Source organism: Zootoca vivipara, chromosome 3 (assembly GCF_965207765.1).
Source record: "Zootoca vivipara chromosome 3, rZooViv2.hap1.1, whole genome shotgun sequence".
Lineage (NCBI taxonomy): Eukaryota > Metazoa > Chordata > Lepidosauria > Squamata > Lacertidae > Zootoca > Zootoca vivipara.
The window spans coordinates 109,934,234-109,962,210 of NC_142586.1; the positions used below are offsets into that span (position 1 = coordinate 109,934,234).

At 43.1% G+C, this 27,977-nt stretch overlaps 2 protein-coding genes across 7 annotated transcripts in view; one reads left to right on the plus strand and one right to left on the minus strand.

Moving 5' to 3' along the window:
* The window catches only part of VRK2 (VRK serine/threonine kinase 2), a 59,209-nt gene extending 38,505 nt beyond the window's left edge, over window positions 1-20,704 (plus strand). The window contains exons 10-14 of one of the 2 annotated variants that reach the window (XM_035110924.3): window positions 8,333-8,391; window positions 10,242-10,423; window positions 18,417-18,584; window positions 19,460-19,525; window positions 20,284-20,704. In XM_035110924.3, the coding sequence (XP_034966815.2) occupies window positions 8,333-8,391; window positions 10,242-10,423; window positions 18,417-18,584; window positions 19,460-19,525; window positions 20,284-20,526 (718 nt within the window). In that variant the 3' untranslated portion in view covers window positions 20,527-20,704. The remainder of the gene's footprint in view (window positions 1-8,332; window positions 8,392-10,241; window positions 10,424-18,416; window positions 18,585-19,459; window positions 19,526-20,283) is intronic. The other variant, XM_060273142.2, reaches the window with a different exon arrangement.
* The window catches only part of FANCL (FA complementation group L), a 48,912-nt gene continuing 41,089 nt past the window's right edge, over window positions 20,155-27,977 (minus strand). For all 5 annotated transcript variants that reach the window (XM_035110929.3, XM_088666877.1, XM_088666875.1 and 2 more), the window contains 7 exons: window positions 26,989-27,139; window positions 26,113-26,196; window positions 23,769-23,814; window positions 23,608-23,689; window positions 22,530-22,646; window positions 20,960-21,031; window positions 20,155-20,632 (listed from right to left, as the gene is read on the minus strand). In XM_035110929.3, the coding sequence (XP_034966820.2) occupies window positions 20,597-20,632; window positions 20,960-21,031; window positions 22,530-22,646; window positions 23,608-23,689; window positions 23,769-23,814; window positions 26,113-26,196; window positions 26,989-27,139 (588 nt within the window). In that variant the 3' untranslated portion in view covers window positions 20,155-20,596. The remainder of the gene's footprint in view (window positions 20,633-20,959; window positions 21,032-22,529; window positions 22,647-23,607; window positions 23,690-23,768; window positions 23,815-26,112; window positions 26,197-26,988; window positions 27,140-27,977) is intronic.

A 27,977-nucleotide genomic window follows, 5' to 3' on the forward strand; every position in this document is an offset into this window, starting at 1 on the left:
TATTGCAGGCTGGTGAGGGTCACCTCTTTCTTGCATTGTCTATTTCAATGGACAGCTGACAGTCTAAATGAGTTTATGATCAGAGCTGTAGCTGTTGCTCCACCACTGGGTGGATATGGGCCAGTCTGTCCTGAGTCTTGCTCTGGCTAGCAGGCAGATGACAGTGATTTGTTATCAATCGTTCTGTTAGGATTCCTGCTCCGTGTTTGCAGTCATGGGATTGTTGTCTATCACATGACGGTGTACGTTTTCATTCCACATAGTGGGAAGTGACGGAGACAGGATTTTTTGTACTACCGTGTTCCGGAATGTGGGACTACTGTCCTTTGTTTGTTTCTTTTTGCTGTCTGATGAGAAAGAGGAAGGAGCTAAGGCAGAATGCTCCGAGTGTATTATATGTAAATGAAAGTAGATTAGCCAGAATGTTGTGCTACTGAGTTCTGTTACGTGAACTGCAAATACTCTGCAGGACGCCTAAGCATGCTGATGCCTTTTGTTATCAGTCGCTGTGATGTTTGGGCTGGAGAAAGCTTTTGAAGCTCCCGAACAACCGACCAGGAGGGAGAGAACATGCCAGTTGGGCATGTGTCTCTGACAGGGTCCTGCACATGAGTAGGACGATCCTAACAAACTTGGCATGTATGAGGCTGCAGGTTCAATTTCCAGCAGCTCCCTGATATGCCCTTCCCGCAACAACATGCAAATTGAAACACAGGCAACCCATTCTGGATCAGGCCCATCTAGTCCAGCATCCTGTTCTCAAAGTGGCCAAACAGATATTTCAGTGGGAAGCCTGCTAGCAGGATCTGAACACAACAGCGCACCCCCACACACACATGTAATATTCAGGGGAAAAGGCGGGGTATAAATAAATACGTACTAAGAATAAAAATCTGGTTGGCCACTGTGAGAACAATATGTTGGACTAGTTGCTAATGTTTTTAATTTCCAGCAATGCACTTGCAAAAATGTGCACGTTAGGCAAAATTGCATTCAGAGCAAATATGTGGATTTAATTATGTAAACCACTTACAGTCGTTGCTTTTCGTAGCTGCTCATTTGACCACATCACAATGCTGGAAGGATTTCTCGGGGCTTTTTTTTAAAAAATAACTTTTTTGAACCAAATATCTAATGTTTATTCTCATTACTGGAAAAATTGACTTATAAATTAAGAGTATCTTGAGGTGCAGATAAAGCTATGGATTTTGCCTCTATTTGGTAGTCGTTTCTAACTTACATGGCAGGCCAATCATGGGGATGGCAAGTTCCAATGAAACATGACCCTTTTTTGATATTCACAACATTTGCTTTGTATTTTTCTTTATCAGGTTGGTTTGCGTTGTAACATCTAAATCACTGTAGTCTCTTGAGAATGTATTTTATTTTATGAAGTATTGGCTCTGTACCTTGGGGTGTGTGTGTGTGTGTTGTGTTGCTTTATCTTACCCCTTTTATTTATTTATTTATGTTATTTCATAATTCTTACCAGGTTGCTATTTTAACTATTATGAAGCTAAAATAGTAAAAAGTCTTGATTTTTTTTAAAAAAAATGCATATTGGGAGAAATGCTGCCAAATGTTGGTTAGGACTAATGATGATAATAATCTTGAATTTAAAATTGGGGGAAAAAACGAGGAACTGAAACTGACAAATTCGTCAGTCTCTTCCAGCTTGGGTTTTGTTTTTTTTAAAATGCTTTTTAAACGCTTGTTTTTAAAAACGTAAAAATCTGGTGCAAGGTTCGACCTGGAAAACTAGCACCATTGAAGTATGCAGGGCTAGGCTGGACTCTACATATGGTTGATTTCTACATCTGCCCTCACATTTGGCATTTGCCAAATGAAATCATTCTTCCTGAAAGCCTTTCTTTCAGATAGAAATTGATTGAGGTGTACAAATTGCCTATATAAACCCCACTCTTTTCTCCAGCCATGGCTGGCTGGCTGGCTCACATGTTGCTTTCACAACAGCCCTGCAAAGATGAACAGGCCATGTCCCAGTGTAATCTAAGTCAGCTGTTCATAGCAGAATGAGGATTCGAACCCAGGTTTGCCTAGTCCCAGCATGCTGTGCAGTGTATCACAGTGGCACGCCGGCTTGATTTGATTAAATTTGATCCAGCCTGCTCAATTCTGTTGGTTTTTTTTGGTGTGGGATTTTGGTTACTTTGCTGCCAAAAGTCGGGTTTATTCTTACGCGTGGAATTACATAAATCCCTCCATATGATCTTTAAGGAGGCGGAACTGGGCAAAGTGAAGAGAAGACTCTGTGAAATTTGTCTCTTTCTCTCTGTGTCTCTCATATTTACTACTGTTTCCTATATGGCTACGATTTCAGCCTGTATATGTACCAGCCCAGGACATTTTAAGGGTTAAGAATCAAGGGGACCTTGTTGCCTGAAAGCATTTTTAAAATTTGTCCATAAACTAAACTTGGGGGGGGGATCCTTCCAGTAGCACCTTAGACACCAACTAAGTTTGTCATTGGTATGAGTTTTTGTGTGCATGCACACTTCTTCAGATACACTGAAACAGAAGTCACCAGACCCTTAAATATAGTGAGAGGGTGGGGAACGGTATTACTCAGAAGGGTGGTGGGAATAGGTGATAGACTGATAGGTGTGGTAAACCTGTTGACGACTGTTAATGACTGCACTTGGTCTTACAGGAAAAAGCAAGGGGTGAGATGGCTTTATCATGTATAATGAGATCAGAATCCAATGTCTCTATTCAGACCAGGTCTCTCCATGGTTTTAAGTTTGGTAATAAGTTGCAATTCAGCAACGTCTCTTTCCAATCTATTTTCAGCAACTTCTCTTTCCAATCTATTTCTGAAATTCTTTTGTAATAAGACAGCTACTTAAGAGATCTTGTATAGAATGTCCTGGGAGAATGAAGTGTTCTCTTACTGGTATCTCTGTCTTGTGATTCCTGATGTCAGATTTATGTCTATTTATCCTTTGGTGTAGGGACGTGGGTGATGCTGTGGGTTAAACCACAGAGCCTAGGGCTTGTCAATCAGAAGGTCAGCAGTTCGAATCCCCGCGACGGGGTGAGCTCCTGTTGCTCAGTCCCAGCTCCTGCCAACCTAGCAGTTCGAAAGCACGTCAAAGTGCAAGTGGATAAATAGGTACCGCTACAGCAGGAAGGTAAACGACATTTGCGTGTGCTGCTCTAGTTCGCCAGAAGTGGCTTAGTCATGCTGGCCACAGGACCTGGAAGCTGTACGCCGGCTCCCTCGGCCAATAACGCGAGATGAGCGCCACAACCCCAGAGTCGGTCACAACTGGACCTAATGGTCAGGGGTCCCTTTACTGTTACCTACTTTGGCGTAGGGTTTGGCCTGTCTGTCCAATATAGAGAGCTAAAGGGCACTGTTGGCATTTGCTACTAGAAGGAATTTTTTTATTTTGTTCCGACTGCATTAGACCAACCCACCTGTAACTTTGGGGGAAAAGTCGTATCTCCCCACCACCACCGCGCAAATCACGTTAAAAGTTGTGGCTGAACAGCCCCTCTGGAAAGCAGAAGAAAGTTATGCAGGTAGCTCACTTGTTCCATTGGCTCAAAGGGCATAGTTAGGTAGTTATACAAAAATCTCCAAGCCGTTTGCAACAAATTATGCATAAAACCACACAGTAAAACCATATAAAAAGTTAAAAATCAGAAATCAGCTAGCTGTTGCAGAAAGGTGTGTTCCTTATTGCCTGCAGAAGACTGACAGAATAGAAAAGTTTACAGCAAGCGTTTAAAAGCAGAGACAGAAAGCGGCCATTGAATCACTGTTGGCAGAGCACCCCATAATTCTGGGTCAATAACTGGGGAAGGGGGGGTTAGTTACTTACTGTCATACAAATCTCGCCAACCTGGGGAACGGCCAACGACACTCCTGCAGATGATCGCAGAGATCAAGCTCGGATATAAAGGCCATGAATATCTCTGCAGCTTGATCAGGACCAAGGACTAGCAGTTAAACTGCATGAAATTAAGGGTGGGGGAGATGTGGCCCTCAAGATGTTTGCTGAACTACAACTCCCAGCATCACTTGAGGCTCATGGGAGCTGGAGTCCCAGCAATGTCCAGAGAGCCACAGTCTAAATGCTGTTGCTTCCTCCTCCCGCCCCCTTAAGAATTATGGAGTTGGATTCGAGTCCTACCCTCCAGAGCAGGAGAAAACAAGCTTGTTCCCTCTTCCATGTGACAGTCCTTTGGATATTTGAAGATGATTTTATTGGGTGTTTTTCCTCCCTCATCTCTTTTGGGTGCTTTCAGGAAAGCATTTCATGAATAGGGAGGGGGGGAAACACAAACATTTAGCATTTCCCTTTTCCCCCTCGCCCTTCTCCTCCTCCACCCAGCATGCGTACTGTAATTAGCCCTGGTTAAATGCACTGCCTGTTGTTGCTCCTTTGCTCTTACTGGTGGGACTTGAGGAAGCTAATTGCTTGTGGCCCCACATAGCCGGTTGCTCGGCACGCCAAAGACCAGCAACGCTGCGATGGAGGTGCTGCGAGTGGCGGAGGCAGCAAACTTTTAAGTAGGGCAAGTCACAACAGAGGTACACAATGGGGATAGCTGATCTGCAGAAATCAATCTGTGCATTCAGTTTGGCACTGGCTCTCTGCAGAGAGCGGGGGTGGGGGAGTTAGCCTGCAGGCTGCAGATAATACAGATTGCATCTGTAAATGTTGACTTTGTACAGTATTGTTTAATATATATATTATTTCCCCCCCCCTGCTTTAGAACTTCTGATCATTAGAGTCCCTCACAGACCACCCCTAGTGCCATTCAGTATCCGATCAATGTAATCCATCAAGCTTCTTTATTAATTCTACAGCCAAGTATTAACCCCTTGGAGGGATGATACTTCTTTTTTCCCCTCCCCAAGACTCCGAACTAAATCTGTATACACGACTGTGTGTGCGTGTTGCACTTTTTTAATTTTCAAAAATGTGGTGGCTGAAGGAAGGGTTGTAGCTCAGTGGTAGAGCACAATATTTTATCAGTAATGAATCGTTGGAAGGGACCCTCGGGATCAGCTAGTCCAACCCCCTGCAATGCAGAAATATGCAGCTGATCGAACCTGCAACCTTGGCGTTATCAGCATCATGCTCTAACCAACTGAGCTATCCCCATGAGCAATGATGTCATTATAGAATTTCAGGTAACTGGACTGGGAAGATCCTCTGTCTAAGGCAGGGGTAGCAAATGCTGCACCCTCCAGGCAGGGCTGTCTTAAGCACATGCCCCAAAGTTGTTGACCTTCTTTTTAGGAAAGTTTCCCCAGAGTTGTCGGGCACCTGGGGGTGGGCAACGAATGCAAGCAGCAGAGGAGCCCAGTGCAACAAACCAGCCCAAAGCATTGGCGTCTGAGCAAAGCCAGGTGCCTCGTGGTGTAAGCTACATGCGCTGGGCGGGCCTTTCCATGACCCTACAGCAATCCCAGGTGTGCAGGAGGGCAGAGTCGGCCGGCCGGCTGCCTCAGCACCTCACTAGCTCACTTGCCCCCAAACTCGCGGTGCAGAGCTGCCTGCAGCAGAAGAGCCCACCGCAGCGCTCCGACCGATGGGCAGGCTCTTCCCCAGACTCTTGGCCTGCCGCCCCTGAGAGCCCTGGTGCCCTGCACGCCTGGTGCCTATGGGTAAGACGGCCCTGCCTCCAGGTGTTGCCAATCTCCTAGTAGCTCCCATCAGCACCAACCAGCTTGCCCAATGGTCAAGGATGATGGGAACTGGAGGGCACCACATTCTTAACCCCCGGTTTGGCAAAACATTGCTCATCAGTCAACAGGACTGAGCTGAAAACCCTCACTGGGCAGCATCAGTATGAGGGAGTGCCATGTGCGTTGGCTGACCTCACTAGTGAAACACACTAACTGCGTTGCTGCTTGAGTTAATGACCTTAACAGATTAGACAACTGAGCCAAAGCAAACAAGATGAATTATAACAAGGAGAAATGTAAAGTACTGCACTTGGGCAAAAAAAATGAAAGGCACAAATACAGGATGGGAGACACCTGGCTTGAGAGCAGTTCATGTGAAAAGGATCTAGGAGTCTTGGTAGACCACAAACTTCACATGAGTCAGCAGTGTGATGCAGCAGCTAAAAAGGCCAATGCAATTCTGAGCTGCATCAATAGGAGTACAGTGGAACCTCGGTTTATGAACACCTCGGTTTATGAATTTTCGGTTTATGAACACCGCAGACCCATCTGGAACGGATTAATTCATTTTCCATTACTTTCAATGGGAAAGTTCGCTTCAGTTTATGAACGCTTCAGTTTATGAACAGACTTCCGGAACCAATTACACCCATGCTTCAGTTTATGAACGCTTCAGTTTAAGTACTCCGCGGACCCGTCTGGAACAGATTAATCCACTTTCCATTACTTTCAATGGAAAAGTTCGCTTCAGTTTATGAACGCTTCAGTTTATGAACAGACTTCCAGAACCAATTGTGTTCATAAACCGAGTAGCATCTAGATCAAGGGAAGTAATAGTACCACTGTATTCTGCTCTGGTCAGACCTCGCCTGGAGTACTGTGTCCAGTTCTGGGCACCACAGTTCAAGAAGGATACTGACAAGCTGGAACGTGTCCAGAGGAGGGCAACCAAAATGGTCAAAGGCCTGGAAACGATGCCTTATGAGGAACGGCTTAGGGAGCTGGGTATGTTTAGCCTGGAGAAGAGAAGGTTAAGGGGTGATATGATAGCCATGTTCAAATATATAAAAGGATGTCATATGGAGGAGGGAGAGAGGTTGTTTTCTGCTGCTCCAGAGAAGCGGACACGGAGCAATGGATTCAAACTACAAGAAAGAAGATTCCACCTAAACATTAGGAAGAACTTCCTGACAGTAAGAGCTGTTCGGCAGTGGAATTTGCTACCAAGGAGTGTGGTGGAGTCTCCTTCTTTGGCGGTCTTGAAGCAGAGGCTTGACAGCCATCTGTCAGGAATGCTTTGATGGTGTTTCCTGCTTGGCAGGGGGTTGGACTGGATGGCCCTTGTGGTCTCTTCCAACTCTATGATTCTATGAGTTGAATATTGCCATGGCTCTTTAGGTGTTGGTGTGCACAGCTTTATATTTTATGACAAGGGGCTAAACTTTAAAGCAGAGCATGTGCTCTTGCTTTTTGTGAAGCACCCTGGATTTGGTTATTATTCCTCCCCCCCCCCCCAATATAAAGCAGTGTTTCCAGACCTGTTTAGTATGGTGTGGTGCAAATGGATAGAGAGGTGTTTTTTCTCCCACTCTTACAATCTGGGGAAAACAAAACACATCCTATGCAAATTAGGACCATTTGAATAACATAATTTGCCTCTGAGATTTTTAAGTTTACATCGGAACATCTTCTGATGCCCTAGAGGGTGATCTAATTTACCATGTTTCTTTTACTTGCATTTAGTAAGCAAACTGCCAGGCTTGTCTACTACAGTATTTGATACTGGCCTCCGTTGGTTGTTACGAATGAATTTACGAAACAGGAGAAAAACTGGGAAAGAAAGCTCTGGGGAAATCTCCATGCAGGCTTGCTTACCGCACATCACTCCTCATGTTTCTAGAACCCAGGGCCATCCGATGACGCTAAATTGTGCAGGATTCAGGACAAAAGAAGTTCTGTTCCGCAACAGAAATGAGAGGCGAGAGCCTAGCCCTAAATTATCCCATCTGTTTGCCAAGAAGGCTATGACAGATTTCACACATTATAGTGAGCAGATTTGAGTAAGCGTGAAAATCAGATCAGATTTGTTTGTTTGTTGATGGCTATGCCATCCAAAATATCTGCAGGGCACAAGGTTGGGGAAGGCCGTCCCAAAGTGTGATAAATACAAGAGTCTTATGCCTTTCCATATGTGGTGTGGGTGATAGGAACGTTGCTTGACCAAAATGCTTTGTAGTTGGCCTCAATCTGCCTTGGGAGACAATGGAGCTGTGTGCCTTTGGGGGTAAAGTCAAGGTGTTGGATGGAGGCATGGGAAAGACTTTACAGTCTGGATGGAGGCAGGGTGGTCTGTGTTTGCGAGGGGATTCCTTTCTTCCATCACCCTGCAAAGCGTTTGGCAAGAGCTCTGGAAAGAGAAGACTTTTCCTTGGCCATAATTCTGCTCAGGCTATAGTGGTGCTTATAGTCACACGGTTCAAAGGGGGTTAACGCAGTGGGTAGAGAGACTCACGGAGTGATTTGCTGGCCGACAGGTCTCCCGAATTTCCAGCAGTCTCCAGCTTTCAAGAGGAAGGCTGATCTGCTTTGCCTCCCCATCTCGTCGCTGACAACCTTCGGATTTTGCTGCCTTCTGATCTAACATTCTGTGCCTTCTCACTTTTTCAGGCTCCTGGACGAGCTCCCAGATTCAGTGACAAGATGGGCTCCCGTGGGAACAGATTGTAGTAAGTTGAGCCAATTGACCAACATTCTGATTCAGAAATCAACCTTTGAAGCCCGTTATGGTTTGGAATTGGAGTGTCAGAAGGCTTGCCACCTTCCAGATCAGGGGTACACAAGCTGTCGCCCTCCAGATGTTTCTGGACTACAACTCCCATCATTCCTGATCTCTGGCTGGGGCTGATGGGACTTGTAGTCCAGAAACATCTGGTTGTGCACCCCTCTTCCATAGGAACCTGCTTGAATTCAAAACTACTCAAATTTAGCAGCAGCAGCAATTTCTTTGGCTCACATCAGAAGCACCTCTGACCTGGAACAGGGAAGGAAAGGTGTAGCCAACAAAGAATACAAGGATATTGTAGACGGCATTTAAGCGAAGTTTTGCGTGGCCACATTGCAAATTGTGAGCATTTGTTTTCTTTACACATAACTACAGTCATACCTCGGTTTGAGTATCAGTTTAAGTACTCCGTGGACCTGTCTGGAATGGATTAATCCACTTTCCACTTCTTTCAATGGGAAAGTTTGCTTCAGGTTAAGTACGAACTTCTGGAACCAATTACACTCATTCCTTCGGGTTAAGTACGCTTCATGTTGAGTACTCCACGGACCCGTCTGTAACAGATTAATCCAGTTTCCATTACTTTCAATGGGAAAGTTCACTCCAGGTTAAGTACGCTTCAGGTTAAGTACAGACTTCTGGAACCAATTGTGTTTGTAAACCGAGGTACCACTGTACCTTGGCTGTGACCAGGACTTCTCTAGGCTAGGCTAATATTCTAGATGTCTAGATGTCTATGAACATCCAATGAAGTTGAATGTTGGAAGATTCAGGATATATTATTATTAATTATAATTAATTATTATTTATTAAATGCGTCCAAAGATCACAATATGAAAAACTCAAAAATGCATAACAAAAACAATATCCCCCTTTCTGTTTAAAAGGCCATAGGATGTTTCTTTAGTTAAAGGCCTGGGAGAAGAAGAATGCTTTTGCAACAAAGGAAACCCCAGGGAGACTGCTCTTGAGTTCAGATTCTGCTTGCGAGTTCCAATAGGCATCTGGTTGGCCCTTGGGAGAACAGAATGCGTGACTAGATGGTCCATTGGCCTGCTCCTCTTTTGTCAGGATCTTATGCTCGCAAATGCTCTGTATCAACCCTGAATGCTGCCTGCTTCCTTTTTTGATTTTCCTTTGAGCAACATTATTGGCACAAGTCTGAAAATGAGTTTATGATGCATGCTTGCGTTACTTGAGCTTATGAAACCTAGGTTGCATTCCAAGGTCCTTTGCATATCGCACAGACCTCGCACAGACTCTTCTGCACTCCACAGAAAGATTAACACTACAATCCTATTTATACTCAGGGTTGCATCGCTTCATTACCTGGCTAGGGATTTGGTATTTGAAGCTGTTATAACTGCTTAAAAGCAGCAGCAGCAGCAGCAGTACTCTTCTACTCAGAAGTCCATTAAGGTCATTGTGCTTAGCTTATAGCATTATAGCCTCATCAGCTTCCCCTGTTTCGGTTTGCGTTGCCAAGTTTAAGTGTTAACACTAGTTTTCACAAGGTTTCACAGTTGCCCGCCACCTTAATAGCTGGTTACGCAAATGCAGTTAGGCATGGCCATCACAGAGCTGGTGACCTCCAAGTCATTTAAGAAGCAACACTTGCTAATATATGTCTGCGTACTTCGGCCAAGGAAAGAGTGGGGGTTTCTCAGTAGCATCTGGTTGGCCACTTTGGAAAGTTTCACATAGGCCAGAGAGGCTTTTGGTCCGATGCAGCAGAGCTCTTGTGTCCTTACAAAATGCCTGACCTCAAACAAATTGAATGCTGTGTTTCTATAGGTGAAATAGCCAGGTTTTTGAAAAATGCATCTGATTTAGCGTACAAGGAAAAGCCCGATTATGAAGCACTAAAGAAAATCTTCCTGGATGGTCTGGAACACAAGGGAGTCTGTTGCAATGGAGCACTGAATTTCACAGCTGCCAAAAGACCTCTGAATGAATCTGCTACTAAACACAAGAAAGTAAGTACATAGCCATTGGATTTGGTCAAGGCTGGATAAATAGAACACATGTCAAAGAATAGTTTCACTGACAGCTAAATTTAACATGTGGGCGAAAGTGACGCTTGTGGAAGTGGTACTTTTTTTTAAAAAAAAATGCTACTCTTTGGAAGTTAATCGCCAACAAAGGAAATGTCACTATTCTTTTAAGCAACACTAACTTAATGTGTGGAGCTAGAGATTCAGTATATAAGGAGTCTCCCCTTCTCAACTCAAGGAAGGAGCTGATGATGTAAAATGTTAAAGTACATGTTTAGGGTTGCACCTAAAGACATAATCCCATGCAACGGGGCTTCCTCTCCCCACACATCCCTGTGCCCCCCAATAGGCTCCAGAGTTTTTTGGGGACCCTCAGAACAGGTTTTGGGGGGGCTGAGGCAAGGAGATGAAGTGCCCTTACAGGTGCCCTTGTGCTAATAAGGCTGATTTGTTTGTCGATATCCAAGGAAAGATTTGAGGGTTATGTTCAGAGGTTGGATGCCATCCTACAAGAAGAGGGAAACTGCCCTAACTCCTTTTTGACCCACAGCTCTTTTCTTCCTTCCAAACCAGTGGTTCCCAACTGTTTTTTGGCCATGCCCCACCTAAGCATCTCTAAAATCCTGATGCCTCCCACTCCCCCCTGGTGACATATAATTCTTATTATTCAAAAAGTGGACTTCTATTCATGTGGAGGAAACCTAAAAGGCCATTCACTGTTAATAACTCTGTGTGGAACTAACTACCTTTGAAGGTGACCCGGAAACTACAACTAATCTAGAATCATAGAATCATAGAGTTGGAAGAGACCACAAGGGCCATCCAGTCCAACCCCCTGCCAAGCAGGAAACACCATCAAAGCATTCCTGACAGATGGCTGTCAAGCCTCTGCTTAAAGACCTCCAAAGAAGGAGACTCCACCACACTCCTTGGCAGCAAATTCCACTGCCGAACAGCTCTTACTGTCAGGAAGTTCTTCCTAATGTTTAGGTGGAATCTTCTTTCTTGTAGTTTGAATCTAGAACGCGGCAGCTAGACTGGTGACTGGGAGCAGCCACCAAGACCATATAACACTGGTCCTGAAAGACCTACATTGGCTCCCAGTACGTTTCCGAGCACAGTTCAAAGTGTGGGTGCTGACCTTTAAAGCCCTAAATGGCCTCGGCCCAGTATATCTGAAGGAGTGTCTCCATCCCCATCGTTCTGCCCGGACACTGAGGTCCAGCGCCGGGGGCCTTCTGGCGGTTCCCTCACTGTGAGAAAGCAAGCTACAGGGAACCAGACAGAGAGCCTTCTCGGTAGTGGCGCTCGCCCTGTGGAACACCCTCCCACCAGATGTCAAAGAGATAAACAACTACCTGACATTTAGAAGACATCTGAAGGCAGCCCTGTTCAGGGAAGTTTTTAATGTGTGACATTTTAATGTATTTTTAATCTTTGTTGGAAGCAGCCCAGAGTGGCTGGGGAAACCCAGCCAGATGGGTGGGGCACAAATAATAAATTATTATTATTATTGGATTGCCCCCCCTTAAAAATCAAATTGCCCTCCTGTGGTGTGTGTGCCCCACATTGGGAACCATGGCTCCAAACAGTAAGACTTGTGCAAATTTTTTTTTTTGCTTCCTGTGCAGTGGGATAGTGCCAAAGTTGTTCACAAGAGACCGCTTTGGATGACAGCTGTCCCTTCATAACGGATCAAAAGCAGAGTTGCCTTTATTGATGCAACCATTGTTCCCCTAAAATTACTTGGGTCTTTCTTTTTGCTCTGGCCTTCAAGAAGCCGCTTTCCTTGAATGTTGGCGCATGCTCGCTTTTTGAGACGCACAACGCTTTAATGCCAACAGGCCCCACGCTCTTCCCTTTCCACCTCCCAGTCCTGTCAATATACAGTTAACCACCAAATAAATACAAGCCCCTTTGTTTTTAATAAACTTAGACCGGTGTAATTAGAAGTATTTACAGGGCCTGATTAGGAGCTTCGGCCGGGGATGTTAGTAGCCATATGAGCCCGCAGCCTTTGCTGACACAATATGGCAGGGCCAAGGGGTTGGTTCATTTTTAATATTCCCCATGAACTTTGGACTGTCAGAATGGTACATGAGCTAAAAAAAATGCGGGATGCAAACTAATGCGACTGATGGGCTGCGAGATGAATGGCGATTCAAATCCCGGCGCACAGATGGTTCTGATTTGCTGAGTTCTGTAGCTGCTGCAACTGAAGACATAAAATAGCCGCCTAGTCATAAATTAGCTCTTTGGAAGCCAAACCTTGGCACCAGAGCTTTACAACCTTCAATTAGTAGCGAAAGAAGTATTTGAATGACTCCAGTATTGACATCTGTAGGTCTGCATAGTAATCATTCCTAATAGAAGAGAATCTCTGTTTGAGGGGCTTTTGCATGGCTAATTAACTACCAGTGAGAATATGTAATTTTTTCATGATCTCCCGATTGTCACCTTTCTCTCATGATACAATTACATTTTATTGTAGCGAATGCCTTTGCAAACCCAATTGTCAGCACTATTTACATTGTGTAGAAAAGCAGAACAAAAGTTCATCTTTAATAAAAAGCTACTGGATTTTGATCTTGGTAATTACCAAGACTCTTCCCCCCTCCCCCCAGAGTTTTATAGACTTTGGTATTTTTTTTTATCACTTTTACAACAAAGCAAAAAGCCATTTCTTTGACAATAGTTTGCTTGCTGTTGTGGTCACCATTTAATCTATGCTAATTTGAGCAGTGTCTCTCTGTTTCTGCAAGTTGTAGTTTTCTAAAGTTAATTGAAATATGTAAGTTTCATTTCCCCCCCACAAAAGGCATCTGCTCTCTAAACTTCTGATGTTCGGCCAATTTGATTTCCCCTCGCCCATTCTTAAATGTGGAGATTTAAGAGCTAGTAACTACTGCCTATTACAGTCAGAACTACTTGCGTTGGGCTGTATATATTTTTGCTGCTAGATTGAAGAAGTGACTTGTGTTACCTCTTCTGCTTTAGACAACCATTTAGAACTTTATATAAAAAAAAGCAGCAACAGCTGTAATTCAAAGTGCTCTCAGTAGTCCTAGGAATTTGCACAATTTGCCTGCCCTGGGATTTTGACTCCCACCCCCAAACTGTGGACCACTCCCCCTTACCAAGCCATTTTGCAAACTTTGGATATTTCCCTTCATTTCAAAACTGCTTTGCTGTGTGGTTGCTGTTTGATTTATTGATACACAATGAACATGGACTTAGAACTATGATGCTGGTGGTATTTGGGGGGTCCTAGCCAGTGGTTGTGATCCAGAAGTGTTTTTTCTTCTTCAAACTTGACCCTCTTTTCCCAGATGTCACCTTAACAATTCCACAGTTGGCGGCGGGAGGACGCTTTTGAATTCCAGCTGCTGGAAGATGCAGGAGGGGTACAGTTCTCTTGTGTTCAGATCCTGCTTGGAGTTCCCATAAGCACTTGAGCTGCCAGGATGCTAGTCTAGGTGGAAACCACTGGCCCAGTCCAGCAGACTCTTATGTTCTTAAACTTCCGTTCACTTTGAAAGCAATTTGCCGGGCAACATTGGGAGATGCTACCCGAGAGAAACAAGCCTAACCCACCATCTTTCCTCAATGAACTAGTTCTGTGATATAGAATCATAGAGTTGGAAGAGACCACAAGGGCCATCCAGTCCAACCCACTGCCAAGCAGGAAACACCATCAAAGCATTCTTGACATACGCCTGTCAAGCCTCTGTTTAAAGACCTCCAAAGAAAGAGACTCCACCACACTCCTTGGTAGCAAATTCCACTGCCGAACAGCTCTTACTGTCAGGAAGTTCTTCCTAATGTTTAGGTGGAATCTTCTTTCTTGTAGTTTGAATCCATTGCTCCGTGTCCAGTTCTCTGGGGCAGCAGAAAACATCCTTTTTCCCTCCTCTATATGACATCCTTTTATATATTTGAACATGGCTATCATATCACCCCTTAACCTTCTCTTCTCCAGATCTTGATATGGATCTTGTGTGTTCCATTTCCTTAGGAAAAGCCAGGTTGTTGGTCCAGCACAAGCAGATTTGGCTTGCTGGTGTGTATTCATTGTTTATCATAAAGTTGCGGATTTAGGGCACCATGACTGGTTCCCCTGCACAGGGTGCGGAGGCCAAGGGGGAGCCTTCTTGTCTCCATCCCAAATCCTAATAATCACTGGGCCTCAGGAAGGAGGCATGAAAGCTCTGACAGGGTCCTAGAGTCCTCCTGCCTCCTTCCCAAAGCCTAGTTAGCACTTGTCCAGCTTTGGGAAGGAGATGGGAGGGCTTTAGACCTCTGTCAGAGACCGGTACCTCCCTTATCCGGCTTTGGAAGGCAGAACAACGGCTGGGAAGCATCCAATTTTGGACTCGTACAAAGGTCATAGCACATGCCAACAGGACACTGTGACCCATTTTGGGGCTAGGGACTATGAGTGTAACACAGCCATTTTGTTTAGACAAGAAGGGCACGGTGCCAGAAGGTGAACAGTTTCTCATTTCTCCTGGACAGGCTTTCTGTCCAATCAGGTGAATCAGAATTGTAGAGTTGGAAGGGACCTTGAGGATCATCTAGTCTAGTCCAGCCTCCAGCAATGCAGGAATATACAGGTATCCCATCCAGGGATTGAACCTGCAACCTTGACGTTATCAGGACCAGGCTCTAACCAACTGAGCTATGCAGTGAGAACTGGCCAGGACCCCTCACACCTGCTCTGTGTCCAGCTCCTGTGCAAGCAAACAAGTAGGGGGGCATAGAAGAATGTTTAGAAAAAGGACTATTCATCCCAATTCCAGGGTTCTGGAAAGATTAAGTTTTCGTACAGGCTGGGTTATGGAGAGTATCCCCTGAAACTCTAATAGGCCGCTGGACAAAGCAGTTCCTCCCCCCCCCTTCCATTTCCTCCAAAAGCGCAGAAATCTATTACGTTTTGTATTTAGCTTAAAACTTACCTTGGATATTGATGTCAAACTAGATGTTGCTGAACTTTGATTGCAAGAAAAGAGAGATCTGCAATAGTATTTGCTATTTGCAAGTGCATAACCCCATTTAAAGTCCACGAGCGAGGAGTGTCAATTATCACAGCTTCTGTTCCTCAGACACAGGCAGAAGTATTTTTAATGGCCAATAACAAGGTCAGGGAGAGAACTGTACTGTTTGCAGATGACTTGAACCTCGTCCCCATCATCCTCTGAGTTTTTTGTGGAGATTTCAAATATCCTCTTTCATTAGCATGAAATGCATACCTTGCATCGTCTCAGATTTTAGAGCTGTTTCTGACTCGAGGGTATTCTAAAATATAGCGTGTTGTGAACCATCGGCAAATAGGGAATAAAGGCAGGAAAGTCCATTTTCTGTGAAAAGCTTCAACTGCTTTTGAGTTGGAAAAGCATTGTACTTCACCCCCAATTCAGTTAATGATTGTATAGGTGAAAATGGAGTAGCCATACAGAATACAGTGAAGGCGATAATCAGTTTGGATTCTGAGGGAGGAGTGAATAATCTTGCATATATTGCCACATGATCAGATTAAAAATGGCTCCAAATTAGCCTGTACTGGAAGTATTTATCCGTTAACTGTTCAAAACTCCAACCTACAAAGCTAGAAATCCCACCACATCTCTGGATGAATGGGAGACCACATACCTGATCTCAAGTAGCGATATAATACATTAGGGGAAGCGGTCTAAACCACTGAGCCTCTTGGGCTTGCCGATCAGAAGGTCGGCAGTTCAAATCTGTGCAATGGAGTGAGCTCCCGTTGCTCTGTCCCAGCTTCTCCCAACCCTTGCTATTCAAAAGCACACCAGTGGAAGTAGATAAATAGATACCGCTGCCGCAGGAAGGTAAATGTCGTTTCCGTGCACTCTGACACTCGTCACGGTCCTCCGTGTGCCAGTAGCGGTTTCGTCATGTTGGTCACTTGACCCAGAAAACTGGACAAACACCTGCTTCCTCGGCCTGAAAAACAAGATGAGCGCTACACCCCTTAGTCACCTTTGACTGGACTTAACCGTCCAGGGGTACTTTAACAATACCTTCTTGTTGCCATTGACGCCTGTGCATTAGGAAGAAGTGGTGCAAGGGCTGCTCTGTATTCCCAGTGTGGAGCAGGCAAAGATTGAAGGATGCGATTATAGTGGCAAAAGGCACCTAGTCACTTTGGCTATTTAGATATTGAAACGTCTGTTGTGAAGCAGGCTATTCATCTTGATGCCAGAAGGTGTACTGATGGATGCAGGCACAGGTGTTTTTAAAGCGTGCAGAAGCGAGCAACCAAGATGATCAAGCGTCTGGAAACCAAGCTTTATGAGGAACACTTTAAGGAGCTGGGCATGTTTAGCCTGGGAAAAGAGCACACTGAGAGGAGGTATGATAGCCATCTTCAAATAGCTCAAGGGCTGCCACATGGAAAAGGGAACAAGTTTGTTTTCTTCTGCTTCGGAGGGTAGGACTCAAACCAATGGCTTCAAGTTACAAGGAAGGAGATTCTGACTAAACATCAGGAAGAACTTTCTGACAGTAAGAGCTGTTTGACAGTGGAACAGACTCCCTCGGGACTTGTGGACTCTCCTTCCTTGGAGGTTTTTTTGGCTGGATGGCCATCTTTCATGGATGCTTTAGTTGAAATTCCTGCCTTGCAGGGGGTTGGACTAGATGACCCTCAGGGTCCCTTCCAACTCTACAACTCCATAGAAAGGGGATTGGACAAATTAACTTAGAGAAGGCCTGTCAGTGGTTATTAGTCACTGTGGCTATAGACTGTACAGGTTCAGATGCACACCCCCTTTATTATCTACCCTTCATCCGAAGCTACAAGGTATAATACAAGAATTTAAAACAAATTACAGTCACCATCATAGGATGGGTCAGTTCACCTTATAAGCCAGGTACAGGGAAGCTGTGCCCCTCCGTATGTTGTTGGAGTACAACTCCTAGCAGCCCGGATTAAGGACCATGGTTGGTGAGGTTGATGACAGGAGTTCAACATCATCTGCAGGGCCACAGGTTCCCTAGCTCTGCCGTAAGATGTACATTGCCTTAACCTGAATATATAAGAATAAATGCATATCAACTATTGCAGATTCTTTCCTTTTGGGGGGGGGGGGAGGTAAGCCTTTTCGTTGCTATTGAAATTTGGAAGCCTTTGCCTATTTATTACAAATCACCCAGCCATCGACCAGCAGATCCCAGTCTGCCTTTTGCCCTCTCCTCCTGTAAAGGAATGGACATGGGAAATCCACACTTCCGTTGTTGCTTGAAGAGTGCAGCTCACTCACCGTATTGCTCAGTTCACCCTACTACATGTCATTGCTGCAAGTTAAAAATAAAATAATCCCAGGGAGGGCAACCTAGAAATTTGACAAACGATATTCTTATCAGTGAGCCAACATTTTTAATGTAAATGCAGCTTCTCGGGTGGGCAGGGGGGGCTGCATGACCTTTCAGGGTGCCCCGAGAGCAAGTATATCAGCATTATGGGGAAGATGAGAAATTTGTCGCCCCATTTAGGGCGGGTCAGATCACCTCACTAATGGAATAAGTAGTGATTATTTTCTCATTCCAGGCACTGACATTAATTAGAATCACCACAATAAAAACAACTTACTTAGATATAGTTAATGCAAGCTTAATTGACAGAGACTTATTGGTTTTGCATCCAGTAAAGGTTAATAACATTCATCTAAGAGTTCTTTAAGAATCCTTGGAACAAATTTTCACAATAAATAATGTTGCCCCTTAGGATAGCACAAGTGCAAGCACTCTGCTCAAGAGCTCAACGAAACGACTGCCCTGTGCAGTTCCAACTCGCGCTAAATGTTGGCGGTTCCTTGTGTTGGCAGATTAGTGATGCTTTTGCTAGAAGTTGCGCAGAAGCCATTCATTTCACACACTAGCCGCAGTCAATGGAACAGATTCTGTAAAGCAGGAGTAGCAGCTGCACGAGTCACTCAACTTGCACATTTAACAGGTTGATTTGCCAAAGCCAGTGCCAAGGCAAGTTAAAGAAGAGAAGGGAAAGGAGTTCGAAAGCAAGGACCTCTCCTATCGTAGAAGAGCCGCTGTGGGAATGAAAAGCAGCCAAGGACAAGACGAGCAGATGCTGGCTGGGCTGAGCAAGCAGCTTCAGAATGAAGCGGTGAGTTCTTAAAATAAATAAAATAGCTGCATTAAATTCTACCTGGCTTGCGGAAAAGTCCTGCTTTTCTAGCTGTACATCCCCCCACTCCCTGTACACCTTGGGAAATATTAAGCGCAGGTGAGAAACCGCTGAACAAAGGTTATTTTTCCTGCAATGTATGTTGCCCATAAGTCGTGGGTGGGCGGGGGGGCAGGATTTTGATGGATGCTGTGATGCTCCACCACTTTGAAATGGTACAGGCCCTTGAGAACTTAACATGTTCCCCTTTTCACACTCATTTAAACCAATATGACCAGTTAGTGTAGTATAGCTTCTCATGTTCTAACTGCTAGGTCTTCTGAAATTTAGAAAGGTTAATGATTTTTTATCCCCTGCTAACTGGGTCTGACTTGCTATTGCCCATTAAAGCCCATACCAATGCAAGTATTCCACACATACCTGGGTTAACTGCAAAATCATTTACTCTGTGCCCTGGCCCATGCATATGCTGCTATGCACGAGGGAGAGAGGGGAAGGCTGAAAAGCAGCCACCACACATGAAGGCTTTGTAAACCCAGGGATGGCGGCACAGCTTCTGTGGGCACCCCCTGCTCCTGAGCCCTTTAGATCTCCACTAAAAGCGGAACAGAATTAAGATGACCCTCAAGGACCCTTGCAATTCTGTTACTTCAAAGGCGTTCGCCCCGAACTTGCATATACACCTGTGTCACCTTAATAGATCTTCCTATTAACTATGTTCTCCCCGAGGCAAGAAATGTGTTACTTTAAGGCCAGCTGCTGGTTGTATTCCCCCCCCCCCAAAAAAAACACCAACAACTTCAGCCTTACTCTAAAGGCTTTTATTACTGGTTAGTTCTGTTTGTTCTTCCTAGCCCACTGAGACTGGAGGAAAGCCAGCTGGAGCCACAACCGATGTTTACAGGAGGGAGTTAGTCAAGGTGAGTGCTCAGTTCAGCAGGCAGCTTGAAGCATCTGTGATGCTCATAGGCTACTGAGCCAGGTTCATGGTTCTATTGATATGTGAAGCCCTGAGCAACTTGGGTCTAAGATACCGCAAGGACCACCAGAGCCCTTCTTTCCCAGCTCAATCACTGAATTATCCAGAGGAGTGCTGTTAATTGTCCTGCAAGTTTCATAACCCTGACTCGTTTCAACTAGAGGTTGGTATGTAACACTGAGAAAGCTGGAGGAAAAGTAAAACCATAGGGACTTACATACTGATATAGTGGGAGTGCTGAATGTAGCAAGATTGACTGAATAGGTGTAACGCCCCCCACTTGCCTTGTAAAAAATTATGATGGCATTCCCTTATCTGGAAGTTCTGATGCTCAGCATACAGCTTTATTACTGAAGCTGGCTAAACAAATTCAGTCTTAAAGAGATCCAAACAAGTAGGATTACTTTGTATGACAATGGTATGGCTTTTTTTGCAATGGGCTAGGAATCTGCTGGGTCAGGCTTCAGCTCCTGCATCCCATGGCTGTCTGTGAAAAGAATAACTGAGATAATGGACATCGAAAAGCTGTTAGATTAAAAATGTGTCCGGTGAATTATTACACTTAGCCAATTATATTTGTACCATGAGTTTATTATTATTATTGTACAAAAAGTCACACACACACACACACACACACACATATATATATTTGATCTCTGTTGAAGATATGGATAAATTTGTTTTCTTCTTCCTTCTCAGAAAAGTAGAGAACCACAACCCATCTGCAGCACCTTCCGGGAAATTGAGGAAAAATCCATAGGAGTTACGTGTTCTGAAGCCTTTCAACCAGAACATTTTCAGACTTTGAATAGCTCCTCTATATGCAGCACTTTGGCGTCTGGACTTCATGAAGTGTCTGGGGTTCGTGAAGAATTGTACCAATACACTATGACCATCGTTGTCCTCTTCTTCTTAATACTGCTTTCTGTGTATTTTCTTTGATATTATGTCTAATGTGTTAGCATTCTTAAGACTGTACATATACATAGTTACAGGCTTCTGAAATTCCACTTCAGACTTTCTTCATAGACGTTTTCAGTGTTATTGGCTGGAATGGTTTTTCAAAGCAAGGTGAGTTGTTACAGATTGAAAAATCAATAAAGTACTTGAATTTTGCTTACAGTATTTTCCAAGGTATTTATTACAAAGAATAATTCCTCCTCCCCTAATTTTTAACTCAAACAGTGGAATTGTTTCCCCCCGCTCTGTATCAAGAGACACCGGTATCTCTGAGATTTAAGTATGTGCACGACAGTAACTTTGCAGTAAACTCTCCTAAAAGAAGACAAGCTAATTTCAATTGTATTTTGAAACCCTAACTTAAGCTCATACAGAAACAGTTCCAATTATCCGGCAACTACGTTGCTTTCCTTACCTTGTTACAATATGGACATTCACCAAATATGACATTAAAACTTTGCCGACTGGAAGGAAGTCCACGCAGCCACTACAGAGAAACACATTTTATTAGGCAAGTCCCAGGATGACTCAAAAGAATAGGCCTCAAATACAGCAAGCTCTCTTGCTATTCAAGGCCTTAAATCGTGTTGCCCAGTCTCACTCTCCAGGTGGCTGCTCACAGCATGAGCCTTTGACTAGCAGGACAGAGAAATCAAAGCTTGGTGTACCGGTAACTGGTTGTCCTCATTTTTAGGAGACAAACCTGCCCCCATCGTCTGAGTAGAAGAGCTCCAGAAATATCTAATTCTGCCCCCAATCTATTTGCCAAATGCCAAGCTGAGGATATTTGGCAACACTTAGTCCTGGTGAGAACAAAAGTATTGTCCCTACCAGTAAACTAATCAACAGGGATCTTTTAAGGATCCCAGTATGTTTCTGAGCACAATTCAAAGTGTGGGTGCTGACCTTTAAAGCCCTAAATGGCCTCGGCCCAGTATACCTGAAGGAGCGTCTCCACCCCCATCGTTCTGCCCGGACACTGAGATCCAGCGCCGTGGGCCTTCTGGCGGTTCCCTCGCTACGAGAAGCCAAGTTACAGGGAACCAGGCAGAGGGCCTTCTCGGTAGTGGCACCCACCCTGTGGAATGCCCTCCCACCAGAGGTCAAAGAGAATAACAATTACCAGACCTTGAGAAGGCATCTTAATGTTTGATGGATTTCTGTATTTTAATATTTTGTTGGAAGCCGCCCAGAGTGGCTGGGGGAACCCGGCCAGATGGGCGGGGTATAAATAATAAATTATTATTATTATTATTATTATTATTATTATTATTATTATTATTATTATTCTCAACCTCCATTTTGGCACACACTACTCAAGACCAAGTATATGCTCCAGGCTATTCAGTTTTGGCACAATAACTTTACAATTTCAATTTAACCCCAACTGGAACTCTGTGATGTTTTGCATATTCCTTTGCAGCACAACATTCCTGTGCTGTAAGTCTTAATCCAAAAATTTGAAATTTCACACATCTGTGGTGAAACATGCCTATATGCTGGCTGGCATATAATGTGTGATCAAACACAACATGTAAGATTGCTTTGTATCAGAAGTACAAATAGCTTCAATGTGCTATCTACAGCATGGGTAGGCAAACAGGCTGGAGGCCGGATCCGGCCCAATCACTTTCAAAATCCGGCCCGCAAACAGTCTGGGAATCAGCGTGTTTTTACATTTATTTAAAATGCATCTCTGGATTATTTGTGGGGCATAGGAATTCGTTCACCCCCCCAAAAATATATATAGTCCAGCCCCCCACAAGGTCTGAGGGACAGTGGACTGGCCCCCTGCTGGAAAAGTTTGCTGACCCCTGATCTACAGGCATTCTTCAGATTTTATTTATTTATTTTTTTGCGGATGTGGGCGCTGTAGGAAAAAATGCCTCCTCTTCAATAACAGCACAAAAGAGTGCCCGTATGAATGCACCCACCCATCAATTTTCCATTCCACAATCCTAGAGCGCTACCATAAATTGCTCTACCTCATATAAACAAGCTTGATGGAAAGGCTGGCCACAGCGGGGGTCGTCACAGACTTGGTCTGGAATAGTCCCATCAAGACGGTAAGCGTAGCAGATTCCGCAATCCATAGAGAAGTCCTGAAAAACATGGTACACAGCTCGAGCACATAGAATAAAGAATGTCAACTTGGTTCACCCATTTTAAACAATTACATTTGCGGTTGGCTTATTTATAAGAAAATGTACAAGAGTCCATTTATGATCATTTTTTAAGGACTATAAAACTGTTATCAACTGAAGGCATCCCCCAACTGATTAGAAAATGCTTTTTGACCCTTTATTTTTAATACATTTATCTGTAGGTAGCAGGAATTATCCCTTTTCCTCGCACACAGAGGGAAATGTGAAATGGTCTTTTGTTAGAACAGGGGTGGCCAGTGTGTTGCAGCCTCCAACTATGAGCCAGTATGGCCTATGGTCAGGCATGATGGGAGCTGTAGTCCTTAATGGTGCCAACCCACAAATATTAAGAATATTTCTCCAGAATGCAGATTATGAGATACCAACAGACTGAAGAGCTTGGTTTACCCCAGGTAGTCCGTTTCAATTGGCTTTGAACTAGTGACCATCTTGTGGAAAATCGTTGATGTGGAAATTTTCCAATTAAGAGTGAAGTATCATTACATTATCACTAGGTGTGCAATGTGTTTTGAGCTTTAATCATGTCCTTATTAAGAATAAATCTCAATGAATTTTTGACGATCATGCAACGACCCTTTATTGTAAATTGTATTTGGTTTCTTTTTTATTGTGAACTGCACTGAGATCTACATGTATAGGGCGGTATACAAATTTTAAAGATAATAAATAAATAAATAAATAAATAAATATCCCCTTTTGTACTCCGTCATATTTCAAATCTCTCTTACTGAGCCAAGGTAAACATTTTAACAAATCTTTAAAACTTATGAAGTGAAGCTTATTTTGGATGTCTTTATCACATGTATTAATGCTCCTGTTATTTTGTTATGCTACAGAGTTCCCTTTTGCCATAGTATTCAAAATATGAACATGCGGTAATAACCACAGAGAAACTTACAGATTTTTCTAGAGCTTCTCGAGATGGAAAATCAATTTCTAAAACCTCTTTCAAATTTTGTAGTAAACTGAGTTCTGGATCCCTGAAAAGAAGAAGGAAAATAAAGTATCAACACTCCCAACAAAGCTATGAACTAAATGTCTACAACCAAACACACTTACCACAGGTGTATGTTGCTGTTCAACTTTACTTTCAAGGGATTTACCACTGAAAATAAAAATCATATGTGTTGGCACTACTCCCAAAAGCATCCAGACTTCCTTCAAAGGGGACAATGGGGACTGGAGGAGGAGCAGGGCAGCTATATCCTAAAGTTTTATGCTGGTTTTTTTATTATTTATTAAATTTATATATCACAGTTTTACATCATAAATACACAAAATGCACAACACAGTCATAATAAAAACAATAGCACCCCCAGGCTGCCTGATGAGCAGAGAATTAATTCTCAATTATCAGGCATGTATTTATTTTTCTATGCATACACCACTTTTCTGCATATTGGCTCACAAGGCAACTGGATGTGTAAGTCCATGCACTGCAAGGTTAGGCGTGCTGCATATAACACATCATGTAACTGGGCACCTTGTATCCTGCACTGTTGATTTTAAGTACAGTGGTACCTCTGGTGAAGAACTTAATTCGTTGTAGAGGTTCGTTCTTAACCTGAAACTGTTCTTAACCTGAGGTACCACTTTAGCTAATGGGGCCTCCTTCCGCTGCCGCACAATTTCTGTTCTCATCCTGAAGCAAAGTTCTTAACTTGAGGTACTATTTCTGCGTAAGCAGAGTCTGTAACCTGAAGTGTCTGTAACCCGAGGCACCACTGTAAACTTGCAATGCAAGACACAATGTATACAGACATAAAATGTTTAGTTATTACATTTCTGAATGGCATTTACAAGAAAGCCCAATCATAGATGCCATGGGATTTTAAGGAAGCCTGCAGAGTGGAGACCATGGGAGATTTTATTTGTAGAATGAAAGAACACTCACGAAAACCCATGAAATTTTTACTGAAATTTGTCCTCCCCTTTGAATACCTTTTTTTTTATTGCTTAATAGAGAATGGTAAAAGAACAAAAACAACCCCCCCTCCCGACCTAAAAAACATTTCCAGCACATCACTAGCATTCATTGTATACCACTATGATTTTCTTGAGGGTTAAAATCTGGATATAAATGATTTTAAACAGATATTGCCCATGGATCTATATAGGGTCCTCTGTTTTTTAACTTGCTTACAATGATGCAGAGTTTGAGGGAAAGAGTCACGAGATGGAAAAGTTTGTGGATGCTATTACCAGTAAATTATTCACTATTAAAGTAGCTCTCCAATTTGGCTGAACAGGCTAGTAAAATGGCAAGTGGAGTTCAAACTAAATAAGTGCAAGTCGATGCACACGGATGTAAAAACTCCTAATTTCACAGATATGCTGATAGGGGCAGTGACTGCAGCCTCAAAGAAAAAAATCAGCTCAAGGTATGCAACTGTTGTGAAAAGGCAAATTCCATTTGGTGGCTCAGGAAAGGGAGGGACTGAAAATGAAACTGCCAATTCCATAATGCCATTATACAAATATTATTGTGTGACTACACTTTGAACATTGTGTACAATTATATTTACTGCATCTAAAAAAATGATACAATAGAGTTCAAAAGAGGGGCAGAATAGTGCAGCCAAAATTATTGGGGAGCTAGCCCAAACTCCCCTATGAGGAAAGATTACATCACTTAGGCCTTTTTAATTTAGAAAAAAGGCAAGTAAGGGGGACATGATAGAGCAGGGGTAGGGAACTTCTGGCCCATGGGCCAAATTCAGCTTGCCAGACCTCTCCCATTAGCCTATGAGGCTGCTTCCTCTAAACCAGGCATAGGCAACCTTGGCTCTCCAGACGTTTTGGAACTACAACTCCCATGATCCCCGACCACTGGCCCTGTTAGCTAGGGATCATGGGAGTTGTAGTTCCAAAACATCTGGAGAGCCAAGGTTGCCTATGCCTGCTCTAAACCATACCCACTGCACAATGTAACATTAAACAAATAAATGGGCATAGCAGAGATGTCATGACAGAACTGGAAACAACTCAGCTTTGAATAAATCTTAGGGCATATTAGTCACCAGAAACCCATCTACCTTTGGCCAAACCTTAGTTCCCAGGGTTTTACTGCAGCTTGTTTCAATGGATTGAGAACTGACATACAGCACATGTATAGCTCTCTGTAGCATTTTTTGCAGCTAAATACATCTTATAGAACAGGCTGGCAATATATTAAACAGTGTAAAATTGTTTTGTAATGTATTGAATCTTCAACGTTTTTCTGAGCAACACACACAATTTTCAAAAAATTAAGGTCAATGGTGTGATTCTAGCTTGGTCTGCCTGAAACAAGTAGACTCGATTTAGTATAAAGTTAACCTGCGGTAAGCAAAAAGTGATATACACTGCGACAGAAAATCTATTATGATTGACAAAATGGATTTTTAAATAGGAGTCATCCTACCGTGGTCTGCTCCAAAAAAGTAACACTCAGGAAGCATGGTGGGGTGTCTGGGATCTACATCTATATTAATTGAAATGTTGTTTCCTGGAACAGACATGTAGATAAACAGAGCTATAACTACATATAGTTTCATCCTTACTCAAGTAAACTTCACACAAACAAAAGGAATCTGCAAGAGCAATCTTAGTTTAGGCTTTGAGCCCAAAACATGTGCTGGCCATTTCAAAAAACAATACATCAGACCTTTTCTTCAGTTTTAACATTTGCTGCTACTGCAAAAGTTACTAGCTTCAAATTGTTTTATCCATTTCACATGCTTTGCTTTCCCACTTCTTATTTAGAACATTTTTAAAAATAATTAGGCTTACATTAGCTAGTTGCTTCATTGGTCAGAGGTATCGATTAAAACTACTTTAAATCAATTAAAATGCCACCAAATTATTCAAATAGCAGGTGTAATTTTTTTAAAAAAGTTAAATACTTCTTAATTCACATGTTCAAAAAAGCTATGGAAGGCAGGTAGAATCTTGAAAGAGGCATGCAACGAGTCTTCTGTGACAGCACTTGCTGTGACATTTGCATGCAACCATCTGAAAACCAAGGGATGGGATCTAAAGAGTTCTGCTTTAATCCTACTGAATTCTATGGAACTTGAAAGTTAGTCAAGGAACTTGCAATCTAAATTCTGACATACTGTGATTTGATACTGCACTGTTCGTGAAACGATGTCAGATTTAATAGCTGATATTAATCAATGTGTTCTGTTTTAAAGCCACATTTTCACATGAAAACTAATAATTTTAAACGTCTTGCATTTCCGTTTCTGTGATCTCCATTAACCTGAAGTCAACATGAAGTTGTCCATTTTATTCTTACCAACGGCAATCCTTCGCATTGTGGCACTCCGTGTGGGATTTTCTGGCTCAAGTACCCAGGTCTTCTCATCAATTTCATCTAGAGCATTCCAAAACTCCTTCAATGATTCCAATGCTGCCAAGAACTGACTGTGAATGCTTAATAAGGAGCTCTGAGAGAGAAGGAAATTGTAACAAATTTTATAGATGGCACTTTACCAACAGCAATACAGAATAGCTTTTTAATAACAGCCTGTTCCAACATTTTAAAGTCTAGCATACACCCAACAGTAAAATATGTGGCGGGGGAGAAAAGACTGGAATTTCCCCAAAAAACACTTTAGATTTTTGAACAGGCCACACAAATGCTGCATTTTTAGGTATGCTATGAGTCACCTTTCAAACCATTAAAAGGGGGGGGGATTCCAATACAAAGTATTCCATGCTGAAAGCAGGGGAAACATGGCTTATTTCTCAAAGCTATTTTTAAAATTCATTTTTAACTCATAACAAATGGATTCAGTGGTCAATGAAAAAACAACCACCAAGAACATCTGATATTTACCTCTGGTTTGCACTGCAAGGCCTCTAACCCATACAGCACAACACAATTAACATCAAGTGATTTAGAATACCAGGAAGCCTAGAAATATGCTGCAATTAAAGGAATCCCATGACAACTGTATCCAGTATAATCTTCTGCCAATAATGTGGGCTTTGGGGTGGGGTGGGGAACCTAACTGAAATGTGTGCTAAGAACCAACTGCTGACTCACATTTCAGGAGGAAGAGAGAAACTTGTGTGGTTGCTCTCCTGTTACATTCAACACACTTTTAAATTAGACTCTGGGAGACCCCAGGGTCTTTTGGCAGAATTAGCAGGGACATCTGGTAGAGCCCGTATATCACCAAATTGTATAATGTCAGAGTTTATACATGTATATATACATTTTATTATGGAGCAGCAAGGTATTTTAGGTGTGTGGTATTATTATTTTTAACAGAGTTATGT